The sequence below is a fragment of the Oryctolagus cuniculus genome, chromosome 10, assembly GCF_051225735.1.
Source record: "Oryctolagus cuniculus isolate XC-2025 breed Fujian yellow rabbit chromosome 10, ASM5122573v1, whole genome shotgun sequence".
Taxonomy (NCBI): Eukaryota; Metazoa; Chordata; class Mammalia; order Lagomorpha; family Leporidae; genus Oryctolagus; species Oryctolagus cuniculus.
The window spans coordinates 87,622,757-87,643,508 of record NC_142876.1 but is presented as its reverse complement, the minus strand read 5'-3'; the positions used below and the strand labels follow the sequence as shown (position 1 = coordinate 87,643,508).

General features: G+C 40.4%; 1 protein-coding gene across 3 annotated transcripts in view; it reads left to right on the top strand.

Annotated features, from left to right (window-relative positions):
- Window positions 1-20,752, top strand: part of SYNPR (synaptoporin) — a 358,350-nt gene that overhangs the window by 218,803 nt on the left and 118,795 nt on the right. For all 3 annotated transcript variants that reach the window (XM_002713284.6, XM_089305467.1, XM_017343927.4), the window contains one exon: window positions 4,126-4,250. In XM_002713284.6, the coding sequence (XP_002713330.1) occupies window positions 4,126-4,250 (125 nt within the window). The remainder of the gene's footprint in view (window positions 1-4,125; window positions 4,251-20,752) is intronic.

Sequence of the window (20,752 nt, the reverse complement as noted above, 5' to 3'; positions counted from 1 at the left end):
TCTCAAATGGAGCTTCTGGCTCCCGGCTTCAGTCTGGCCAGCCGTGGCCATTGCAACCATTTGGGGAGTGAGCCAGTGGATACAAGACCTCTCTCTCTTTCCTTCTCTCTTTGTAGTTCTGGCTTTCACATAAATAAATATGTATTTTTAAATAAGATAAAAACGCAAGATACTCCCTTTATAGCTACTAAATACTGAAATCAACAAGATTTCTTTTTATGCTGTTCACCTTTTAACTTGGTACATTAGAAGGTCCCACGGAACTTTCTGAATGCAACTTTTTGAAGCAACTGTGCTTTTCAGCCATATTTTTAATAAACGAATGTTGAGCCTCATACATGCATACACCCCTCACAATACTGTTATCACAAGAAAATATAATAATGTATGTTAAGTGTTGGGTATTAGAACTTGGCCCGGGCCGGCGCCACGGCTCACTAGGCTAATCCTCCGCCTTGCGGTGCCGGCACACTGGGTTCTAGTCCCGGTCGGGGCGCCGGATTCTGTCCCGGTTGCCCCTCTTCCAGGCCAGCTCTCTACTGTGGCCAGGGAGTGCAGTGGAGGATGGCCCAAGTACTTGGGCCCTGCACCCAATGGGAGACCAGGAGAAGCACCTGGCTCCTGCCATCGGATCAGCGCGGTATGCCGGCCGCGGCGGCCATTGGAGGGTGAACCAACGGCAAAAGGAAGACCTTTCTCTCTGTCTCTCTCTCTCTCACTGTCCACTCTACCTGTCAAAAAATAAAAATAAAAAAAAAGAACTTGGCCCATGGTAAGCACTTGAAAATAGCCACATCAGATTCTCAGCACTTGTTGCTTTTCCTTGCTACATCTAAAATACCTGACAGGCACTTCTTAGGAAGAAAGAAAGTGTATTTCAATGTACAGAGTTAAGGTCTAAAAAAGTCTAAGTTTAGGCACTCCCACTGTTGAGTGTATTTGGTGGAGGCAGATGGGGAGATTACTTGGTAAGGTAGGAATCAGCAGCTGATCCCAACGTGGCTGTTAGAACCAACCCTCTCAGGAGAATGATTTTCCACGTGCATGCTCCAAAATGACCTAAAGACCTCTCACTGGGTGCACCTTCTGAACATTCTGATTGTACCAAGTCTCCACCGTTGACTCATTGATCATTGCCATTAGTCCATTAACAATTCACAGAGGAATGTTGAGGACCGAGCCTTCCATACACGGGCTTTTGGGGGACCCTCTCTTATCCAACTGCAGCAGTAGATGACCTGTATTTCCTTTTGTGTGCCCAACAGCTGATGACACACACAGGACTCTTGCCTCAGGGAAGTACGTGTGTGTAAATACCCCAGGAATCTTGGCATGCATTTGGAGAGGGCAATACATCAATATATACTTCACATCATTTCATTCTCGCCACAATTCAAGGAGTACAGGGGATATCCCTGTTTTACAGATAAGGATCTTGTGGACACAGAAGAGCTGTCCCCACAGTCATCGCATGCAGATTTAGATTCTATCACTTGATTGTTTCTTCTGAAAGAAGTCTCATGAAAGATGGTGTCTTGACCTAGCGCAAGTGGCTGGGCCATCCAGTATTAAACAGTGAAATCTAGATGTGAGCACTGAATAATTTGTCTTTATTCCTACCAGTATTAAGAGCTGAGAGGAAGAGAGCGTTTGGTCATGAGAAGTGAGCAAATCCACACCATGGGGATGAAGGCCAGGTTCTTTGAGCTCTCACATTGTGTGCACTGTGCCCAGATTGTGTGTGGGCTGGAATAGCGTCTGACTGTCTTGTCAAGTCCTAGCAGTAAAGCAAACTAGGAGGAAAAGCAACCAAAAAGATCAGTTTTTCTGGATTGCCTGGATGTTGGTTCACTGGAACTGACAATCAAGTAGAGTTTGCTAGGCATTAAGTCTTAATTTCCTATTTTATGGCCTGCAGCATCTCATCGAGAAACATGTGTTTACTGTCATAATATTTGTTAACATTTATTGAGTGTTTATGATGTGCCAGTATATATTTTGAATGTTCCACGTGTGTTAACACATTAACACATTTTGCTCTCACTGCAGGCCAAGCTTTTGGTCAAGCTGTTTCCATGTAAAAAATATTAATTTTGAAGGCTTATAACTTAAAACTGCCATGCACCAAAATATGACCCCACAAAGCACTGCTTCCTTGCAAAGCTTTTACAGTGTGTTATTGTCACAGTCCAGTCTTTGCCCATTAAATTTAAATAGCCAATTGAGGCAAATAATCCTGTGAGTGTTCTTCCCAAATCAGACTCGGATCTGTTTCAACTTCTGGACTTTCTACTTGATGATTTTGTGAGCTCCAGCAGTCTTCTTGTGCATGATGGTTATCTACCTCATGAAACAAATAACAGAGCAACATTTAAGAGTGATGATCAATGTTACTTTATTTACAAGAAAACCAAGGCATGAGGAAGTTAAGCATCTTAACCAGTGTCATGTTCCAGAAACCATGCACTTGATTGCCACACAATAATTCCTCTCACTGTGCAAAGTGAGCAAGTAGTCCCAATAGGAACCCCCAAGCTACTGCAAAAAGCTAAATTCCAACATTGAAATAAACTGGAGCTTTGTAGCAAATGCATTGGATTAACTTATGTTGGAATTGATCAGGAAATTCTTCTGAATTTAGTCAAATTGTCATGTGAGTGATTTGGGGATTTGCCAACTTCCCACCCTAGGCTAAGGCTGCTTTCCTGGGGTTGGCCCATGTCTTTCTAGAATACTTCTCATAATTTTGAGAGCATGGTTCTCAGGTTAATTTTCTACCCAGGAGAAATGATGATACCCGCTGGTCATCAGTTAAAATCTTTAATAGTTGGTTCAGAAATAACAGCCACCACAGAGATGTATTCACCAGCAGGGCTTTAGACTGAAATATACCTTGGTCCTATGCTCTGCAAATACACTTCTCATCTCCTGGATATCTACAATCTTTTTAGCTATAGAATCCTTTGACCACACCTTTCCAAAAACTGATCTGTATTATTCTAAAAGAAAAAAAAACATGCTTAAGAATTTATTTTGTTTTTAATTGATAGATAATAATTATATATGTTCATGGGGTACAGTGAGGAGTTTTGACACATGTATGCACTGTGTAACGATCACATCATGTGTCTCATATTCCCACAAATCAGTTCTCATGTATTTGTGGCAAGAAGACTCAGAATCCCCTCTTCTAGTTACACTCCCCTGTGTATTGCAGCATTATTCACGTTAGCTAAAATATGGACTCAAGAAAGTGGCCATCAGCAGATGAGCAGATAAAGAAAATGCAGTAGGGGCTGGCGCTGTGGCTCTCTAGGTTGATCCTCCTCCTGCGGCGCCGGCATCCCAAATGGGCGCTGGGTTCTAGTCCCGGTTGCTCCTCTTCCAGTCCAGCTCTCTGCTGTGGCCCGGGAGGGCAGTGGAGGATGGCCCAAGTGTTTGGACGCCTGCACCCGCATGGGAGACCAGGAGGAGGCACCTGGCTCCTGGCTTCAGATTGGCACAGTGCGCCAGCCGTAGCAGCCATTTGGGGAGTGAACCAATGGAAGGAAGACCTTTTTCTCTGTCTCTCTCTCTCACTATCTAACTCTGCCTGTCAAATTAAAAAAAAGAAAAAGAAAAAGAAAATGCAGTATATAAGCTCAGTGGAGTAATGTGGAGGCATAAGAAAATAATGAAGCCCTGTAATTTGCAGCAACATAAACAAAATGTGTGTACCACAGACAATAAGGCCAAAAAAAAAAAAAGAGAGAGAGAGAGAGAGAGAGAGAGAAGAAACTAAGGATATACTCCAAATTCTCCCTACTTGGAGATATCCATTGTTGACCTATTGGCACACTACTTTGAGGTCTTTGTGGCTTATGTCTCAGGGCAGCTCTTTGCACATGAAAGCGCAGTTATTTCATGCTAGTCTTACATGATGCACCAAACAACATTTCTCTAATTTGCAGGATTATTCATATAGACACCTGCCCCCCAGATCCTCCCATTTTTCCACCTTTTCTCTTCCAGCTTCAAGCAAACTCGATGCTGCCCTTATGAATGACTGAGCTCCAACTGTTAGGCTGCACCAGGTCAACATCATCCTAATAGTGACCCTCTCCTGTGTTTCTTTGTTCTCCCCAGCTTTTTGCAATCTTTGCATTTGCAACATGTGGTGGCTACTCTGGAGGCCTGCGGCTGAGCGTGGACTGCGTCAACAAGACAGAAAGTAACCTGAGCATTGACATAGCGTTTGCCTATCCATTCAGGTAGGAAATGGCGGTTCATGCACCTTACTGTGAAAGAGAGGGGGTTTTCTTCCTCTGTGGTTTCTCATAGAAACATGCATTCTCCCAGAGAGTTGTGGATAAACAGAATAGATTCTGCCTAAAGCCACAAAATGCCCAAAGTGCACATCCAGCCCCTACAAAGGGAAGATTTATGAGTTGTACCTTGCAATCCAGAGCTGACTGTCTTCAAAAGCAAATGCTACACATGGTCCAGCATTGAGGGATATCAACGCAGAGACTTCAGATACATGATTCCTTCCTCCTCCTCCAATTTCCTAATCTTGAGGTCTCCCAAATTCTCTCTAGAATGGTGCATCACCTTTAACTTCATAGTAACTATGCAGTTGTGTCTGACAATGTGTTTAATTATATCTAACACTACCTCCATGTGCTAGACATTGGGCTTAGCTAGGCTCTCATCACAGTGTCACTTTGAGGAGTACCATGACCATCAGCACTGACCAGTGGCAAAACTAAGGCACAGGTACCATTTGTCCATATGCCCTCAGCTCAGAGTAACAGCCAGGGTTTGAGTGCAACTGGCTTGAGCAAATGTTCATATTTCCATTGCTCTACTGAAACTGCTTAGAATAGCTCCTGTAACCTCTTTATAAATTCAGTATGAGACTCAATACCTTATCTACATATATGCCCTGTTTATAAAGTTAGATGCCTATCAGGCTTTGCCCCAAATCTGACATCTTATAATTCTGAACCATATATTCAAAGCAAGCTAACTAGATTCAATTTTGAAATCATTTATTTCTGAATTTTCCCCAAATACTTGGCACCAAGTAACTGGTATGATCTTAAAAAAAGAAAGCTTTCAACAGCCTAGCATAACATCAGTATTCTCTCTTCTTCTCTTGTTCATTTCAACTTAACAAGTACTTATTGAGTATAGATCTTGTGCCAGGCATGATGCTGGCCATATAAATACAAAAAAAAAAAAACTTAGCCCCCCAAAATCTTCTAAACAGAAAAGGAAAGTGTTTTCAAAAATATTTTCCATGGAACTATAGAAAACTGATTTCATTAAAAAGGAAGAGAATAAGCAAGATGGGGGAGGAGTGAAGAAGAGAGAAGTTAAGAGGAAGAATTTTAAAATATGATAAAATAAATTCAAGAAATATTTCTTGGTACTTTGCTTTTTAAATGCACACATCCATTATTGGTCTAGTGAACTTTTTGTAGTGTGAAATAAGGTGCCTTGGTGTCTAAGTTAAAAGTCATGAGGACATGGTATATATCCCGCTATTCTGACTGGTTTTTAAGAATGCAGCTTGAAGCAGTTGCAGACACTTCTTCAACTAGATAGTCTACACACTAACCAAAAAGAGAGTACAAAGTTCAAAAATAGGAAGCATGTAATCCCTGGTAATGTGTTTATTAGAGCTGTGCTGGGCTGGTAGAAATGCCCATGAAAGTCATTGGCATTTCTGAAAGTTCCAGATTACTTATGAAGGGGTTGGCCAAACCAGTATGTGCTCACTCATTGAGTAACTTGCAGTGTCTAGGATAGGATGTAAGAATTGCCAATGACTAGGCAACGACCACACGGTTTAGGGACTTCGTTCATGAAATCATATGTTTTGCATTCCATCTATGGTGATTTCAACACCAAGAGGTATAGTAGGAGCAGTTAACTTTAAGGTCGGTTCCCTAAGATCTGAAGAGTAATGAGTCAGTAAACACTGAATTACTGGAGCACAGTAGTCCTTCACACAGGAGGAGAGCAATCAAGAGATCTTTCTGGAAAAGAAACAAGTGCGTGAGCTGCAGTGGGCATAGTAAGCAGGGTTGTTACAGAAATCCAAGGTGGAAAGACTGTCTTTGTTCAAACAGGCACCAGAGACAGTGGAATATTGAAGTACTTTATTATGCCAGCGGGCCCAGCTACAATCATTTCTTGAGAATAGAGCAACAGTCCCAAGTTTCTCACAATATTTATAGGCTCATCAGCGTCATACCTTAGCTGTTACAGCATTGGTGGGTTTAAATTGCAGCCAGTGTGACTTAGGACCACACTTTCAATGGTCAGTGAGCCAGTATGTTTCTAAAAGAGATACTGGGGCAGATTTACTAGGACAGATTTATGACTGGAGTTATAGAAGCAGAACTTAAGACTTCTTCCCTCCATAGACAAGATAACAGTGGGCAGTTGCTTCACTAGTTAATTGCGAGTAGCCACTTTGCAAGGTCTGTGTTGGGAGGAGGGGTCTGCTTTTCTTTCTTTGTCTCTGGTTGTGGCTGTATTTCTTCTACAGGGTCATATTTCATTTCCTGCAATCCCTGACTCATGGTACAATTTGAGAACATTCTTTAACAAATTTTCTCCCATGGGGCTCCTTGATTTTATTCTCAAGGCAAAGTTGTATGGATCCGCCCAGTGAAAGGCAACATGGAGAAATTAGATAAAAGTGTTTACTGACACCAATAAGGTTAGCAGCCCCTGCATTTTATTTTATTTTATTTTATTTTATTTTATTATTTTTGACAGGCAAAGTTAGATATATAGAGAGAGACAGAAAGAAAGGTCTTCCTTTTTCCGTTGGTTCACCCCCCAAGTGGCTGCTACGGCCAGTGTGTTGCAGCTGGCGGGCTGCGCCAATCTGAAGCCAGGAGCCAGGTGCTTCCTCCTGGTCTCCCATGTGGGTGCAGGGCCCAAGGACCTGAGCCATCCTCCACTGCACTGCAGGCCACAGCAGAGAGCTGGACTGGAAGAGGAGCAACCAGGACAGAATCCAGCGCCCCAACTGGGACTAGAACTCGGGATGCCGGTGCCACAGGAGGAGGATTAGCCTAGTGAGTTGCAGCGCTGGCCAGCCCCTGCATTTTAAAATTGTTTATGTGCGTCCTAAAACAACGATGCTCAATTATTGTTTTTCTTAGTAGCACAGCTTGACTTTCAAACACTATGTCACTCAGAACCTCCATATATAAGACAGATGAGAGTCATGGTGAAAGTAGAAGCAGGGAAGAAGGGAGCTGAAGGTCCCTACGTAGTCCCCCTTAGCACTCTGTGTAGCACACACATACTCTACCCCACTCCTCCAACCCCATCCCATACAGCCTCTGCGGTATCTTCTGGGATCTTCAAGTCTCCTAGAAACCATTGAAATATGACCATTCTATAAGACAGTAAGAAACCTTTTTTCCCTCTTCTTACCATGTCTGTACAACATTTATTGCATACTAGCAAGGAATCTCTTCCCACTAGCATCCATCTAGGAGACATCCATGCCATTCTAAAGGGAATCAATTACACTAAAGTCTGCAATTTCAATTTTATATTCAAATACAAATTGTACCATTATTCTCCTACAGAACATGTCAGTAAGAAGCTCGATTTATACAGATTATTATGAAGGCATTTGCTTCAGAAACTGTAGAATTAGTTATCAGGATGTTATTTTCCCTTAAAACTTCCCAAGCCAATGCCAGTGATTTGATCAGAATCTTGAAAATAAGAGCATTCATCACTATTCAGATTATTACAATCGCAGGGAAGACAATAAACTCAAATCCCATGTCATTTGAATAAAAAACAATTAGTTTACAAATGACAGATCAAAGGAAGCTATTTAACTCATTATCACACAAGTACTTCAAGATGTAAAACATTGTCATTTTAGTAAATTGTAGATAGCATACAAAATACTGATGTGCTGTTCCTAATACATAACCAAAAAGTACAAATACTTATACCATCATACAGCGTATGTATTTTTGTCTCATACTTATATTAGAATTTGCATATATCAATATATCATTTACTGTAGGAAAAACATTTATCACCTGAACTAACTTGACTTTATTTAAGTGAAAAAGCAGTATTTCACTGTTTGCTCATCTGTTTTGTCCCATCTTTGTACATGCTTGATGATTGGGAAAAGGGTATTTCTGTATTCAGTATTTTTAGCGCGTCCTTTATCCATGGAAGTATCGAGTTGGGTTTCTCATTTTAAGCTGTTTCCTATGTTTGTAGCAGTCTACCTGAGGACTCACAGCAAATGTTTTACACTTACACATGCACAAATGGTGGCAAAGGTCAAAGTTGAGAATTTAGGGGCCTCTGGTAATGGTTTTCATAGCAAAGGCTACTTTTGAAGCATCAAAGAGATGAATGAATGAACACATACACAAATACTTACTGTAAGGGTGTAATATGCCAAATACTGTGCTACACATTTCCAAGTACATTATGTTATATGACTGTATAAGACTCTATGAGGAAGGTTACTGTTACACCAGTTGAAATGACTGAGAGAAATCTGACAACATCACACAGAACATAAAATCTAAAGTTTGGATTTCATGCATTTTATTAATTTGCATAAAACTAAGAGGTAAGAAATATTCATCATGAACCATGGTGAGCAGAGAAACAATTCATGATGGAAAGAAGTGGTAAAATTGGAAAGGTGGTTTTCACCCAGATTAAAGGAGACTGAATTATAAGATGATTGAATAGGAAGGAGTTAACGGTGATAAAGAGAGAATAATAAGGAAAACCATTTTGAAATGTAGAGGATAAATTTGGATTTGATCACACAGTATTTGAGGCTCTTGAAAGAAGCCTGGAAGAATTTTCTTTCAGGCAGATTGATGTTAGACTTCATGAAGAAAGAAAGAGGTAAAGCTTAAGAATGGAGCATTAAGAGCCAGCCTCAAAGAGTGAAAGGGAAACATGGTTCTCTTAGAATTGTACCTGTGAAATACGTGAAATCTGTTCTGCTTATATTAATGAAAACTTTTTTAAAAGAAAGAAAAAGTAAGTCCCTGAAGAAGAGAGGTCACAAGAGACAGAACGGAAGCAGGTGGCCGACTATGGGGGATGCCCACACTTACAGAGATGAAGAGTCCCTGACAGAGACCAAGGAGAATGAAATGGGGAAGAGTTTGGAAAGTGTAGTTTTCATGGGAGATAAGAAAATCCCATGCACTTTAGCACTAGCAGTCCTGAGTACTTCACAGAAGTAAAAGCGTGAAACCAAGAAAAGGCTATCGAGTATAGCTTGTTAAAGGCTTTAGGAGATATTTCAGTGGGAAAGAAAGCATACCAAACTGCTGGAGGATAAGAAGTAGAATGAGGTGTATTTTACCTTACACAGTGAAATGCAAAATTCAAAAGACTAACAATCATCCAATAAGTCTGAGTTGATGATTTGGGCAAAAAATACATCAAGTTGGTTAATGATCTTCTTATAGACTAGTTCACCTCTTCATTCTTGAAAGTAATATGATCACTAGATGACTAATAAATTTGATAAACTTAGGCTGGGCAAATAAACTACTCATTAAGGTTTCCTGGTGTATAGCTATCTTCCATTAATTAAGAACTACTGAACAAAGAGAACAGAAGAGTTATAATAAGAAAATGCACTAGGGTGGGCTGCGTGGCAAGTGGTTGTAATGTGGACTGAGACAGCACCATCCCACATTTGAGTGCCTTGGTCCAGCGCCTACCTCTGTCTTGTGAACCCAGGTTCCTGCTTATGTAGGCTGTGGGAGACATTGGTGATGGCTCAAGTAATTGGATTCCTTCTACCCACATGAGAGATCTGGCTCCTGGCTCTGACTTAGCCTCACTCCTGCCTGTATGCATATTTAGGAAGTAAATCACTGACAGGAGTAATCTCCCTCTCCTTTCTCTTCCCCAATCCCAAATTAAGCAAAATAATAACACATTCATTAAATTAGTTGTCATGTCACTTTCATGTCTTGAGATCCCATCAGGATGAAAAAAGAGTAAGTTAGCTACTATCTCAAGCATTCTTTTGAATATGAGATTAGTAGTCATAATTCTAGGTAATTAGTAAGTAGTCTTTGATAAATTTACCCCCAAAAATACTTAGAGATAGAATAAAGTCTGAGCAGAGATATTTATTGTCAAATCATTTGAGATACTGGGAAATTATAAATGGAGATCAGTATTGTGAAACGTGATATACTGTCAACATAATATTAAGTGACACAGCTGAATGAGACTCTATGTATGTGGGATGGCATAGATTTGTTTAACTGTATATTGGCTGACTGTAGCAGACACTGCCATTGCCACCCATTTTTCCTACTCTTTGACTAATTGTGCCTACACTTTTTTCTCAGAGTCCCTGTTACTGTTGAAGGGATTTCTCTAACCATAGGAACTTGCTTGGTCAGTAGACCAGGCAGGCAAGAAATGCTGAGGGGCTAATATCCCATAGAGCAACCCACATCCATTGACAAATCTGAGTTGGAGAATACATATCCCAACTTCCTCAACTCTAAGGCTGGTTCTGTACTATCCCTCATAGTTACCCAGCAGGATGGCTGCACTCTGGTCCTTTTTTTCTTAACCTTTTATTTAATGAGTATAAATTTCATGAGTACATTTTTAGGAATACAGTAATTCTTCCCACCATACCTTCCCTCCGAACCCACACTTCCTCTCCACTTCCTCCTCTGTCTCCCATTACTAGTCCCTTTGTCCATTAAGATTCATTTTTCAATTTACTTTATATACAAAATACCAATTCTATACTAAGTAAAGATTTCAACTATTTGCACTCACACACATATACAAAATATTAAGAAAAAACTCAGAACAAGTTTTACAGTTAAATCTCATAGTATGACTCATTTAGGACAGAGGTCCTGCATGAGGAGTAAGTGCACAGTGACTCCTGCTGTTAATTTAACAATTAACACTCTTATGTATGACGTCAGTGATCACCTGAGGCTCTTGACATGAACTGCCAAGGCTATGGAAGCCTTTTGAGTCCACAGTTTCCATCAGTATTTGGACAAGGCCATAAGCAAAGTGGAAGTTCCCTCCTCCCTTCAGAAAAAAGTACTTCCTTCTTTGATGACCCCTTCTTTCCACTGGAGTCTCATTCACAGAGATCCTTCATGTAGGATTTTTTTTTTTTTTTGCCACAGTGTCTTGGCTTTCCATGCCTGGAATGCTCTCATGGATTTTCAGCCAGATCAGATGCCTTAAGGGCTGATTCTGAGATCAGTGCACTCTGATCTTTAACTCACCTTTTTAATTACCTTCTAGTGTTTCCAGGGATAAATCCTCCAAAAGGGAGTTGTACTCAATTCTTGATCACAGGGTCTGTTTCTGAAAGTCGAACCTAAAACACTGGCATACTTTAGAAAATTATCATCATTAAAGAAAATAGATGGATACATATTTGATTGTTCATTGGATAGAGCAGATAGCTATTTCCTTTCACTCTAAATCATGTTACATAATATAGTTCATACAAAAACAAAACAAACTTGGTAGGAAATCAATAGCTACAAGTCAAAACATTTCCTTTTTGGTTTTCAGTTCAAGGTCTCATATATGAAGCCATAGTTGTTCTCCATCCATAGTATCTTAATCAATATGGTAGGGCTTCCCTGATTGGCAGTTATAGTAGGATGTGCTTCAACCTCATTTTTCAGATTTTCTGAAAAGTAGATCATTACTCAGATGTTGGAGGATTTCATGCACCTCTGAAATCCATTTTGTGTAAGACATAATCTCTATTTTTGGTCAGTCCATAATATATTCTCCAGTATATTCTATATATATTCCAATATATTCCCCAATATATTCTCCAAATCTGGTGTTAAATATTAGTTTTCTCATGGGATACCCAAAGTACACACATTAAATTGTGTTTATAAAAGATTATACCATAGCTATCACATAAAAATGCCATTTATTTCTAGGCAGTGAGAGTGTGAGTACATGAAATATTCTTTTTACCCTTGTCCATATTTTTTAGATATTCTACAGTAAGCTTTTATGATTTTTTATATTGTTAATCTGAAGAAACAGTATAGTTTGAATTTTAGAGACAGATTATTTGCATTCAAATCTGCACTCAGCTATTTATTAGCTATGTACTGTTGAGAAAATTGCTTATCATTTCTGTTTCTTATCTGTGGAATGTCAACTAATTCATAATATTGTTGCATTAATTGAGACATGTATATGAAATGCTTAATACAAGACCTGGCATTCAGTGAGTTTTACTTTAGTAAATTATTTTTGTTTATAATCAAGTAGAGGTAATTAAAAATAAACATAATAACTAAAAATATGGAATTATTTTTACTAGTTAGCAAAATTATCCTTGAGACAACAAATGCCTCCTTTATTATATTTAACCCAGAGTGGTTACTTCTGCATATCTCTTCCTCTCTCTCTCCCCTTCTACCCCCCCCCACCCTCTTCCTCTCTCACTCCTTTTCCTTCACTCCCTTTTTCCTCATATTCAAATAATAAAAAGTATAAATATTTAGCTATCTTACATTAACTTGCTTTTAGCTCTTGAAATCCTTGAAGAATTCCAGGAGAGGGTCTTTTGTATGGATACAACAGTAAGCTGGGACTGCTTCATTGAGCTCTGGCTGGCTGGACACTGTTCCCCTCCTCGTGGCTCCAGCATCTTATTCCATTGCTCTATTACTTCTACTTGAAATATGGATACAGATGGAAGTAGATACCAGGAAAGCTGTAGGGGTTTGGCCGTTATCTGGCAATGTAGCTCTTAGAAAACATGTTTTCTAAGATTCATATCCAAAAGCAGTGATGATAAACATTTTTACCATAAAAGCCAAACTGGGGAAAATAAAAGTGTTAAGGGCTACAATTTTTTTATTCCTTGTGTTCAGGAAATGCTGTATATGCAATTACACTTAAGCATGCATTTATAGTTTTGCATAACCAAGGAGTTTCACTCTTTATGGCTAAAATTTCAGAAAATTTATAACCACAGTATCTTATTTTAATGTTGTGCCTTAAACTATATTTTCTGTATAATGAGATCTGGTGGCTCTATGAGACAGAGAATTGGAAAGATTTGAAAGTCATGTGACCAAAGCGTCAATGGAGAATCTCTAGCCAATCCTTGGCTGCAATCCAAGCTTTGCTAGTACATGGGCAGAGAGGCTCAGCAGCTATCTTCCAGGTACATGACTTCCCTGGGCCTCTGTTTTCTTATTGTATAAAGGAAATAATGATTATTCAGTTTAGGTGATGGCAAGTAAATTGTGTAGTGTGGAATCTGGCATGTGTCAGGTGTTCACTGAATTGTATCATTACTGTCGTAATTATTATTAACTTAGTCTGGTGCAAGAAATTGGCCTCAGAGTTCAGCTTTAATGTCACTTCTAGTATGTACCTCCATCTACCACCCAGTACTGTGGGGCACCTTTTTCCATCTCTTTTGATTGTGATATTGGTTAGTGTTGGTCAAGAAGGTCAATATTTTAAGTTTCTTCTTCCTGATGCTGATTTGTGGGTATCCCTTTGGGCTACTAGTTTTTCAGCACTGCATGAGTGCATCAACTTAGACAGTCGAAACACAAGTGGGCAGGCAGCTTAATTTCTCTTGAATGATGACTCTCCATGATTCCATTGAGACATGTTTGGAAATGCATTTTTGAAGACCAGAATGCAATGAGAATTTTATGAAATGGATAATAATTCCATTTTATGGAATGTGGTTTTAAACAAGTCATTGCCTATTGTATCAGTTCAAGTCCATGAACGAAAAGAGAACTCATGCCAGATGATTCAATTAAAAAGAGTTGTAACGCAGGGAACTTGGTACACAGGGCATAGATGTGTGGATGATTGAAAAGGGGCCCGGGAAGCAATCAGGAGATTAGCAACTCTGTGAAGCCACTACTGCTCCTGAGACTAGAGCAGAGATTGGCAAAGTCCAGCCTTTGTGCCAAACCCAGCCAGTCTACTGCCTGCTTTTATGTGGCCCACAGGCTATGAATAGTTCAGACATTTTATAATAATTATATTTAATTCTTTTTAAAATGCATGTTTGAGAGGCAGAGCAAAAGTGATAGAAACACAGAAATCCCTCATCTGCTGGTCCACTCCTCAGATGCCAACAACAGCTAGGCTTAGGCCAGTTGAGAACTCAGTCTAAGTCTCTCATATGGGTGATAGGAACCCAGTTATTGGAGACATCATCTGTTGCCTCCCAGGGTTGGCATTAGTAGGAAACTGGAATCAGGAGAGGAGCCAGGACATGAACCCTGGCACTCTGATATGTGATAGGGGCCTGCCAAGTGGTGCCTTAACCACCATGCCAAATTCCCGCCCTTAAATGATTATATATTAAATGCTATCTTGTGCCTATAAAATATCCTCAATTTTGCCTCTTGGCCTGCAAAGTGTGACATATATAACATCTGGTCCTTTAAAAAAAATACAGTTGTTTGCCTCTTGGCCTGTAAGGTCTAACATATATGATACCTGGTCCTTTAAAAAAAAATACAGTTGCTGAGAATGAGCTATAAAGGAGGGAGTGATCCTATTAGAATGCAAGGTGGTACCTGTCTGCAGAAGCTGGGACCATGGTGAGATGAAGTGTCCAGTAGGAGCAGGAACCAAGGAGAAGCAGCTGCTGCTGCCAGAGATGTTCCCCAAAGCAGCATTAGAATGAGGGAGAGAAATAACCTGGCTGCCCACTGGCTCCTTCCCTCCAGTCTCCTCCCAGAGCTTCCCATTGGCTGAGTGTTACTGGAAGCAGTTGGTCAAGATCAGACCCTAGAGATGCAGAGTAGGGCGGGGCAGGGAATGGGAAAAAGACAGGCAATAATTAGCACAGCACCTTTGGCTCAATCCCACCTTCCTCATCTACAAATGAGAAAGTTTGGTTAAAGTCTTCTTAAGAGAGAATTAGACCTCCTGGAGAATGGTAGAAGTTGACCTTGGCTAGGAATCCTGGTGGTGCTCCAGCTACTTCTGCTCCAGAAAGAGCAGAGGCAATGCAGAAATTCAATAAAACTATTCCCTGTGTGTCTCTTTCAGATTCACAGGGCTTGCTCTGATGCAAGTCCTATTTAGGTAAAATCTCAACAGGCTTTCAGAGACCAGGATTAGAACACTTATTGACAATAGTTGTAGTTTATGTAATCAAGGCCTTTGTTTCTGTTGAGCTCCCATAGGGTGGTGACAAAGGGCAGAGATTAAATCAGTGGTACTGAGTGGGCTTTTTACGTAGTTCTGGGTCTCACTGTGTGTAATTTTACAGAGCAGTCAGGGGTGAATATGGTGGGACGAACTTCATTACCTGGAAGAAACCTTGTACCCTAGAGGAACACAGACATTTCTTTATTTAATGTTATAAAATAAGTTCTTTATATCTGTTTTCTTTCCTAGAACAGGACAGAGAGGGAGAGAGAGGAGACGGTGAGCTGCACGACTGACTTGAGTGGCCTAGAAAAGCACAAAGGAATCCAATCCGTGATAGCTGAGAAAGTGACAAGGAAACATCCTGTCTATCCATGATGTCATTTGCCTTTAAATGCTAAGTGCCCATTCCATGATCCCATTAACCTCTATCTCTGCTGCCTTCTCCTCACGGAAGCGAGAAATGTGGGACCTTTCTTTGTATCACCTCGAGCAGATGGCTGGAAGTTACACACAGTGTACCTTACAAAGTCAAGTTGGTGTCATTTTACTAGTGGATGTTATATCTTAATGTTAGCCGTCGCAAAGCACACCGGACACCGGAGTAAGGGAAAGGGTTTATTGAGGAACACCCTACAGACAGGAGTGAAGGGGCGGCGAAGGAAAAAGAGAGAAACAGAGAGGAGAGGAGCTAGCAAGGAGAGAAGATAGAGCAGAGCAGAGGAGAGAGGAGAGCAGAGCCAAGAGACCAGAGGAGGAGGCTAGAGAGAGGAACCGAAAGAGAGCAGGAGCGAAGGGCCAAGAGCCAAGAGCCCAGAGGAGGAGGCTGGAGAGAGGAACCAAGAGAGAGAGCAGGAGGGAAGGGGCAAGAGAGAGCAAGGAGCAGAGCTGAGAGAGAGCAGGAGAGAAGGGCCAAGAGAGCACGTGTTCAGGAACAGGCCCTTTTAAAACTTTGCCTGAGGGCGGGCAGGGAAGCAAGAGCAGCCAATCCCATTAGGATGGGGGTGGAGCCTGGCTCAGGTAGCTGGGCCATGCAGTGAACTGCGCCAGTTTCCCATCAGTGGAGACCTGGGATTCCCCTCCTGCCCCAAACTCACCTTCTACCTGACAGAATGGCACTCTGTGAGCCATGGGATGAATTGCATTCTCTAGGAGTTGCAAGGTCAAAGGAAAAGGAAGCAAGTACTGAAGCTACTCATTAGCCAGATGTTCCAGTAGCATATAACTGGGACATGAAAGCATCAGGGCCTGGGGTGACACTTGTAAGACTAGGAATCACATACCTAATTTCTGCTCCAAGACCCTGTTGTGGGAATTCACAGGACCTTAGAATCATGAGGTTCAGGGGCTCCCTTCTTGAATCATATCCTGTAGCAAGTTTTTTAAAAATGCAGATTCCAAGATTCCACCTCAGACATACCAGGTCAGCATCAATACAGGTGAGGTCCAGGACTAACATTTTAGTAAGCACCCATATAATTCTAAGACCGGCAGAAATTAAATTATTGCTGACCTAAAAAGAATTGGGTAGAGCTTCAGTTTGCAATAGCCTGATATTTTGTGTTTAAACATTGATGGATTTAAAAAAAGTATTTGGGATTACATTTCGTTTTACACAAATGCTTGCCTTATTTACTATATTTAACACAATAAAACAGAAAAGTATGCTGAATGAGCAAGTGGATGTTTATATTTTCTGTTACAGTAACTATTACTCTTAGAAAGCCCATAAACTTGTTAAAATACGATACGTAATTTAACTACAGTAGTAATGAGCAAACTAAGACAGTTTTATTCCTCCCACAGTGGGGTTTTGAGCATGACCCCTTAAAAAGGCTGAAGTCTTTGTTGCTCTTTTCCCTTAGGTCAAGCAGAAGTAACAGTATAAATCAGAGACATTGTCCTGTTAGTGCACACGTGTCTGTGTGTGTATAATATATTTCCATATAATGATTGATGATTCACTGGGGTCATTGTCCCCTTGATTATTACAAAAGCACTGTACTAGAGTCAGCGTCTCATGCTTTTTGTTCCCTTCATCATAGATCAGCACACAGAGACAAGCTTTGTTGAAGGCCACAGAACTGGAAAATACCACACGAAAGCCTGCTCAAATTAGGGGTCTCAATGGACTTGTTTAGCACCATCCCAAACTCCTTCTAGAAACACTGAGTGATGATGAAGATGATAATGAAGGCCATCATCATCAACAACATCATTCTCATCAAATAAAAGCCATTATGGATAGTTTTACCATACATCAGAAACTGCAAAGCATATTACATTTATTAGACACCTTAGTGCTAATAATACCCCTATGAGATAACTGCTTACAATTCCGAAGATAAGAAAACAAAGCTTTTCTGAGGTTAGATGAGTTGCCCAAGTTCACAAAACTGAAAAGTGCAAGGCAGACTTTGAATATGTGGGTCTGGCTCCCTCCAAAGACCATGATGTTGGCCGCCACACCGTGAAGACAGCAGAGATACACTTGAGTTGACCACTTGCCACAGCCATAGAGCTCCTTCCTTGCTCCTAGATTTATAGCTGACTCACCATAGCAGGCAAGTAAGACAGGCCAGGAGATTGAGGGAATGTTCTCTGGGAACACTGTGGTCTTTGGGACTTGGATTCCTGGCATTTTCTTCCAATTGATTTCTTGAATCCAGGAATAAACAGTTAAAGACAAAAAGCTCCAGGCTGGAGCTAATGATTTCCCTTTTTTCTTTGTGAACTAGCAAGAATTTGAAATAAAGAAGCTGTTGTTGATTCAGTTTGTAGAATTTAATGTATTTCATTTTGAAAGATGCTCTGCCAGAGTGGTAGCTGTCACTTGTGACTGGCTGTGAAGGAGTCACACGAATGATAGGGTTTTCTAAGATACAGTTATTTCATGGGTTAAGAGCTATGGGAGATACTCATTTCTCTGGTAAAGAGGTGGACTCTGGAAAACAGCGGGAGTAGAGTAAAGAGGCCCCAGATACCAATCAGGGGATGTGAACATCTCTGATTGCAATGAAGGAACTTTAGTTGCACTGCTCCTTAGTTTCAACTGGTCATAGCAGGCAATCAGCCTTCCCATGTCCTTTTCTTTTCTTTGTGTCTGGAGTCTACCAACTACTCAGCAAAATAGCAATCAGTCCAGTTGAAAAACAGGCAAAGAATCCGAATAGATGTTTCTCAGAAAAAGAAGTACAAATATCATCAAATGCATTGAAAAACTGCTCAGTGTCACTAGGTATCAGGGAAACACAAATCAAAATCAAAATGATATAGCAGCTTGTTCCACTCTGTATGGCTGGTATCAGAAAGACAAAAGGTAACATGTTGGTAAGGGTGGGGAGATAAGAGAATTCTTTATATACTGCTGGTAGGAGAGTGAATTATTGCAGCCATTAGGGAGAACAATATGGCAGTTACTCAAAAAACTACAAGTAAATCTACCATGCAGCTAAAATTTTTGACGAAGAGTATACTCAAGTTTCTTTAAATATAATCATTGACAAACCCATCTTCTCACTTGGCCACCCTAACCCAGCTGATGTATTAAATCAGTATTCCTGAGCGCATTCCTGAAAGATTTATTTATCTACACAACGCACTTTCAGTATGGTGCTTAACACTGACAGGAACTTAAAAATGAAGAGGAAACAGACTCTCTTTTCATAGAGTTTCTTCTTTTTAAAGAATAGCTCAATATTGCTAAAAGTGAGACTCAGAGAGATTACATAGCCCCCTACCACCCACAACCAATCCTTGGTTATAAATGAATTTGTACTGATGTCCCTAAAGTCCTTACCCAATATGACCATTGCACAGAGTCACAAGGCAGAGAGTTATAATTAAAGTCCTGTTACTCTTTACTGATGACATGAAGGTCTGTAATCAATCTCTAAATTAACAATTCAATATTTACACAGTGTGATAGAACTGTTGAGAATTCATATCTAAGTTAATTTGTATCATAATGTTCATCCTAACAACCCTCATTAAATAATGGCATTAACAGGAATCCATTTAATAGTGGTTACAAAGAGAACTTATTTCTGAATCACTCATAGATAGAAAGGTTTCATTGAAGAGTTTATCTTCAGGATTAATTTCCAGAATTTATTCTTGTTTCTTTGAGATTTAGTCTATCGCCAACATGAGAAGGGACTGATTTCTTATATCTTTATGTGAGGCACCACAGCAGTTGTCAAGAGGGAATGAATGCCACCAACAATACACCATTAAATAGGATTTTTTGTCAGTGCAAGCTACTGTCTCTGACATGAACTTTCCTTCTTCCAAATCTAAAATTACTGCTGTGATTACCATGAACTTTAGAAATGGAATTCAGACCCTCTGTGGAGTGTTTGTTCTCTATAGAATGATTAGTTTAATGTTTGCTTTATACACATCAAAAAAAGTAAACCATAAATATCCCATATTGGAACAAATAGAATCATAGAAGAAAATGAATGTAAATGCCTTATGTTGTGCAAGACTAAATGAAAATGTAATGTGAATTCCTTCATAACTCAGACTCATCACTGGTGCCAGATGACTGTGTTTCTGTAGTTTTAAGAATCACTTCAATTTTCAACCAAATGCCATGAGCCAGATAAACAGTGTTTCTCTGGCACTTCTTATAATGCATTTTGGGAGAGAAATGCAGACAGTAGGAAAAAATAAGCACACTCAGCTCTTCCTTCAAAGCTTCACTATACACCAGCAGGAATCCTCAGAGATGTGTTGAACTTCCAAGGCCTCACCTATTCACTTGTTGGGTCAGCGATTGCCAAGCATCTCACCAGTGGAGGATGGGATGTGTGCCCTCAACAAACATCAGCCCAGCTCAGCCACACCTGTGTACTAGTGGTCCCACTCATCTTAGTTAGTTGGATAGAAGGTGAGCATCAGTGTTATTAGCCAACTGTTCGTGTATGAATGGCTCCTGGCAGAAAGAGAGACTCATTCATTTAACACATTTCTGGATACCCACTTTGGAACAGGAACTGTTCTTGGGACTGGAGATCTATTGAGGACAAGAGAGATTGGTTCCTTCTCAAGAACTTCAGTTGTAGTGAAGGGAACGAACAGTGAAAATAAACAAGCAAGAGACCAAGATTAAGTTATGTAACAATGGGGGCACATAATAGAAATAGACAGTGATACAGAATACCAAGGGCGGGGTTAGCCCAAGAGGTCCCTCTTATGAGGGACATTTGAGCTGAGACCTGAGTGATGAGATGGGTGAACTGTGTGAAGATCTGGAAATGACACGCAGATGCAGCATAAGGGCAAGTGCAGGAAGGCACCTGGTATAAGGGAACAGAGAAAAGAATGATGAAAGCATCTCTGGGTAGATGCAGAATAAGATGCATTGAGGCAGGCAGGGGCCAGTATCAGATAGGGCCTCATAAGCCCTGTAAGGTGCTTGAACTTTATTCTAAATGAAATGGACATCCTTTGCTTGAAACTAGGAGAGTGGCTTTCACAGTTATTTTAGTCATGAGATTTTGGTGGCTTAATTGGAGTTTTTTGGTTGATATGGAGAAAACTGGAAAGATTTAGAATA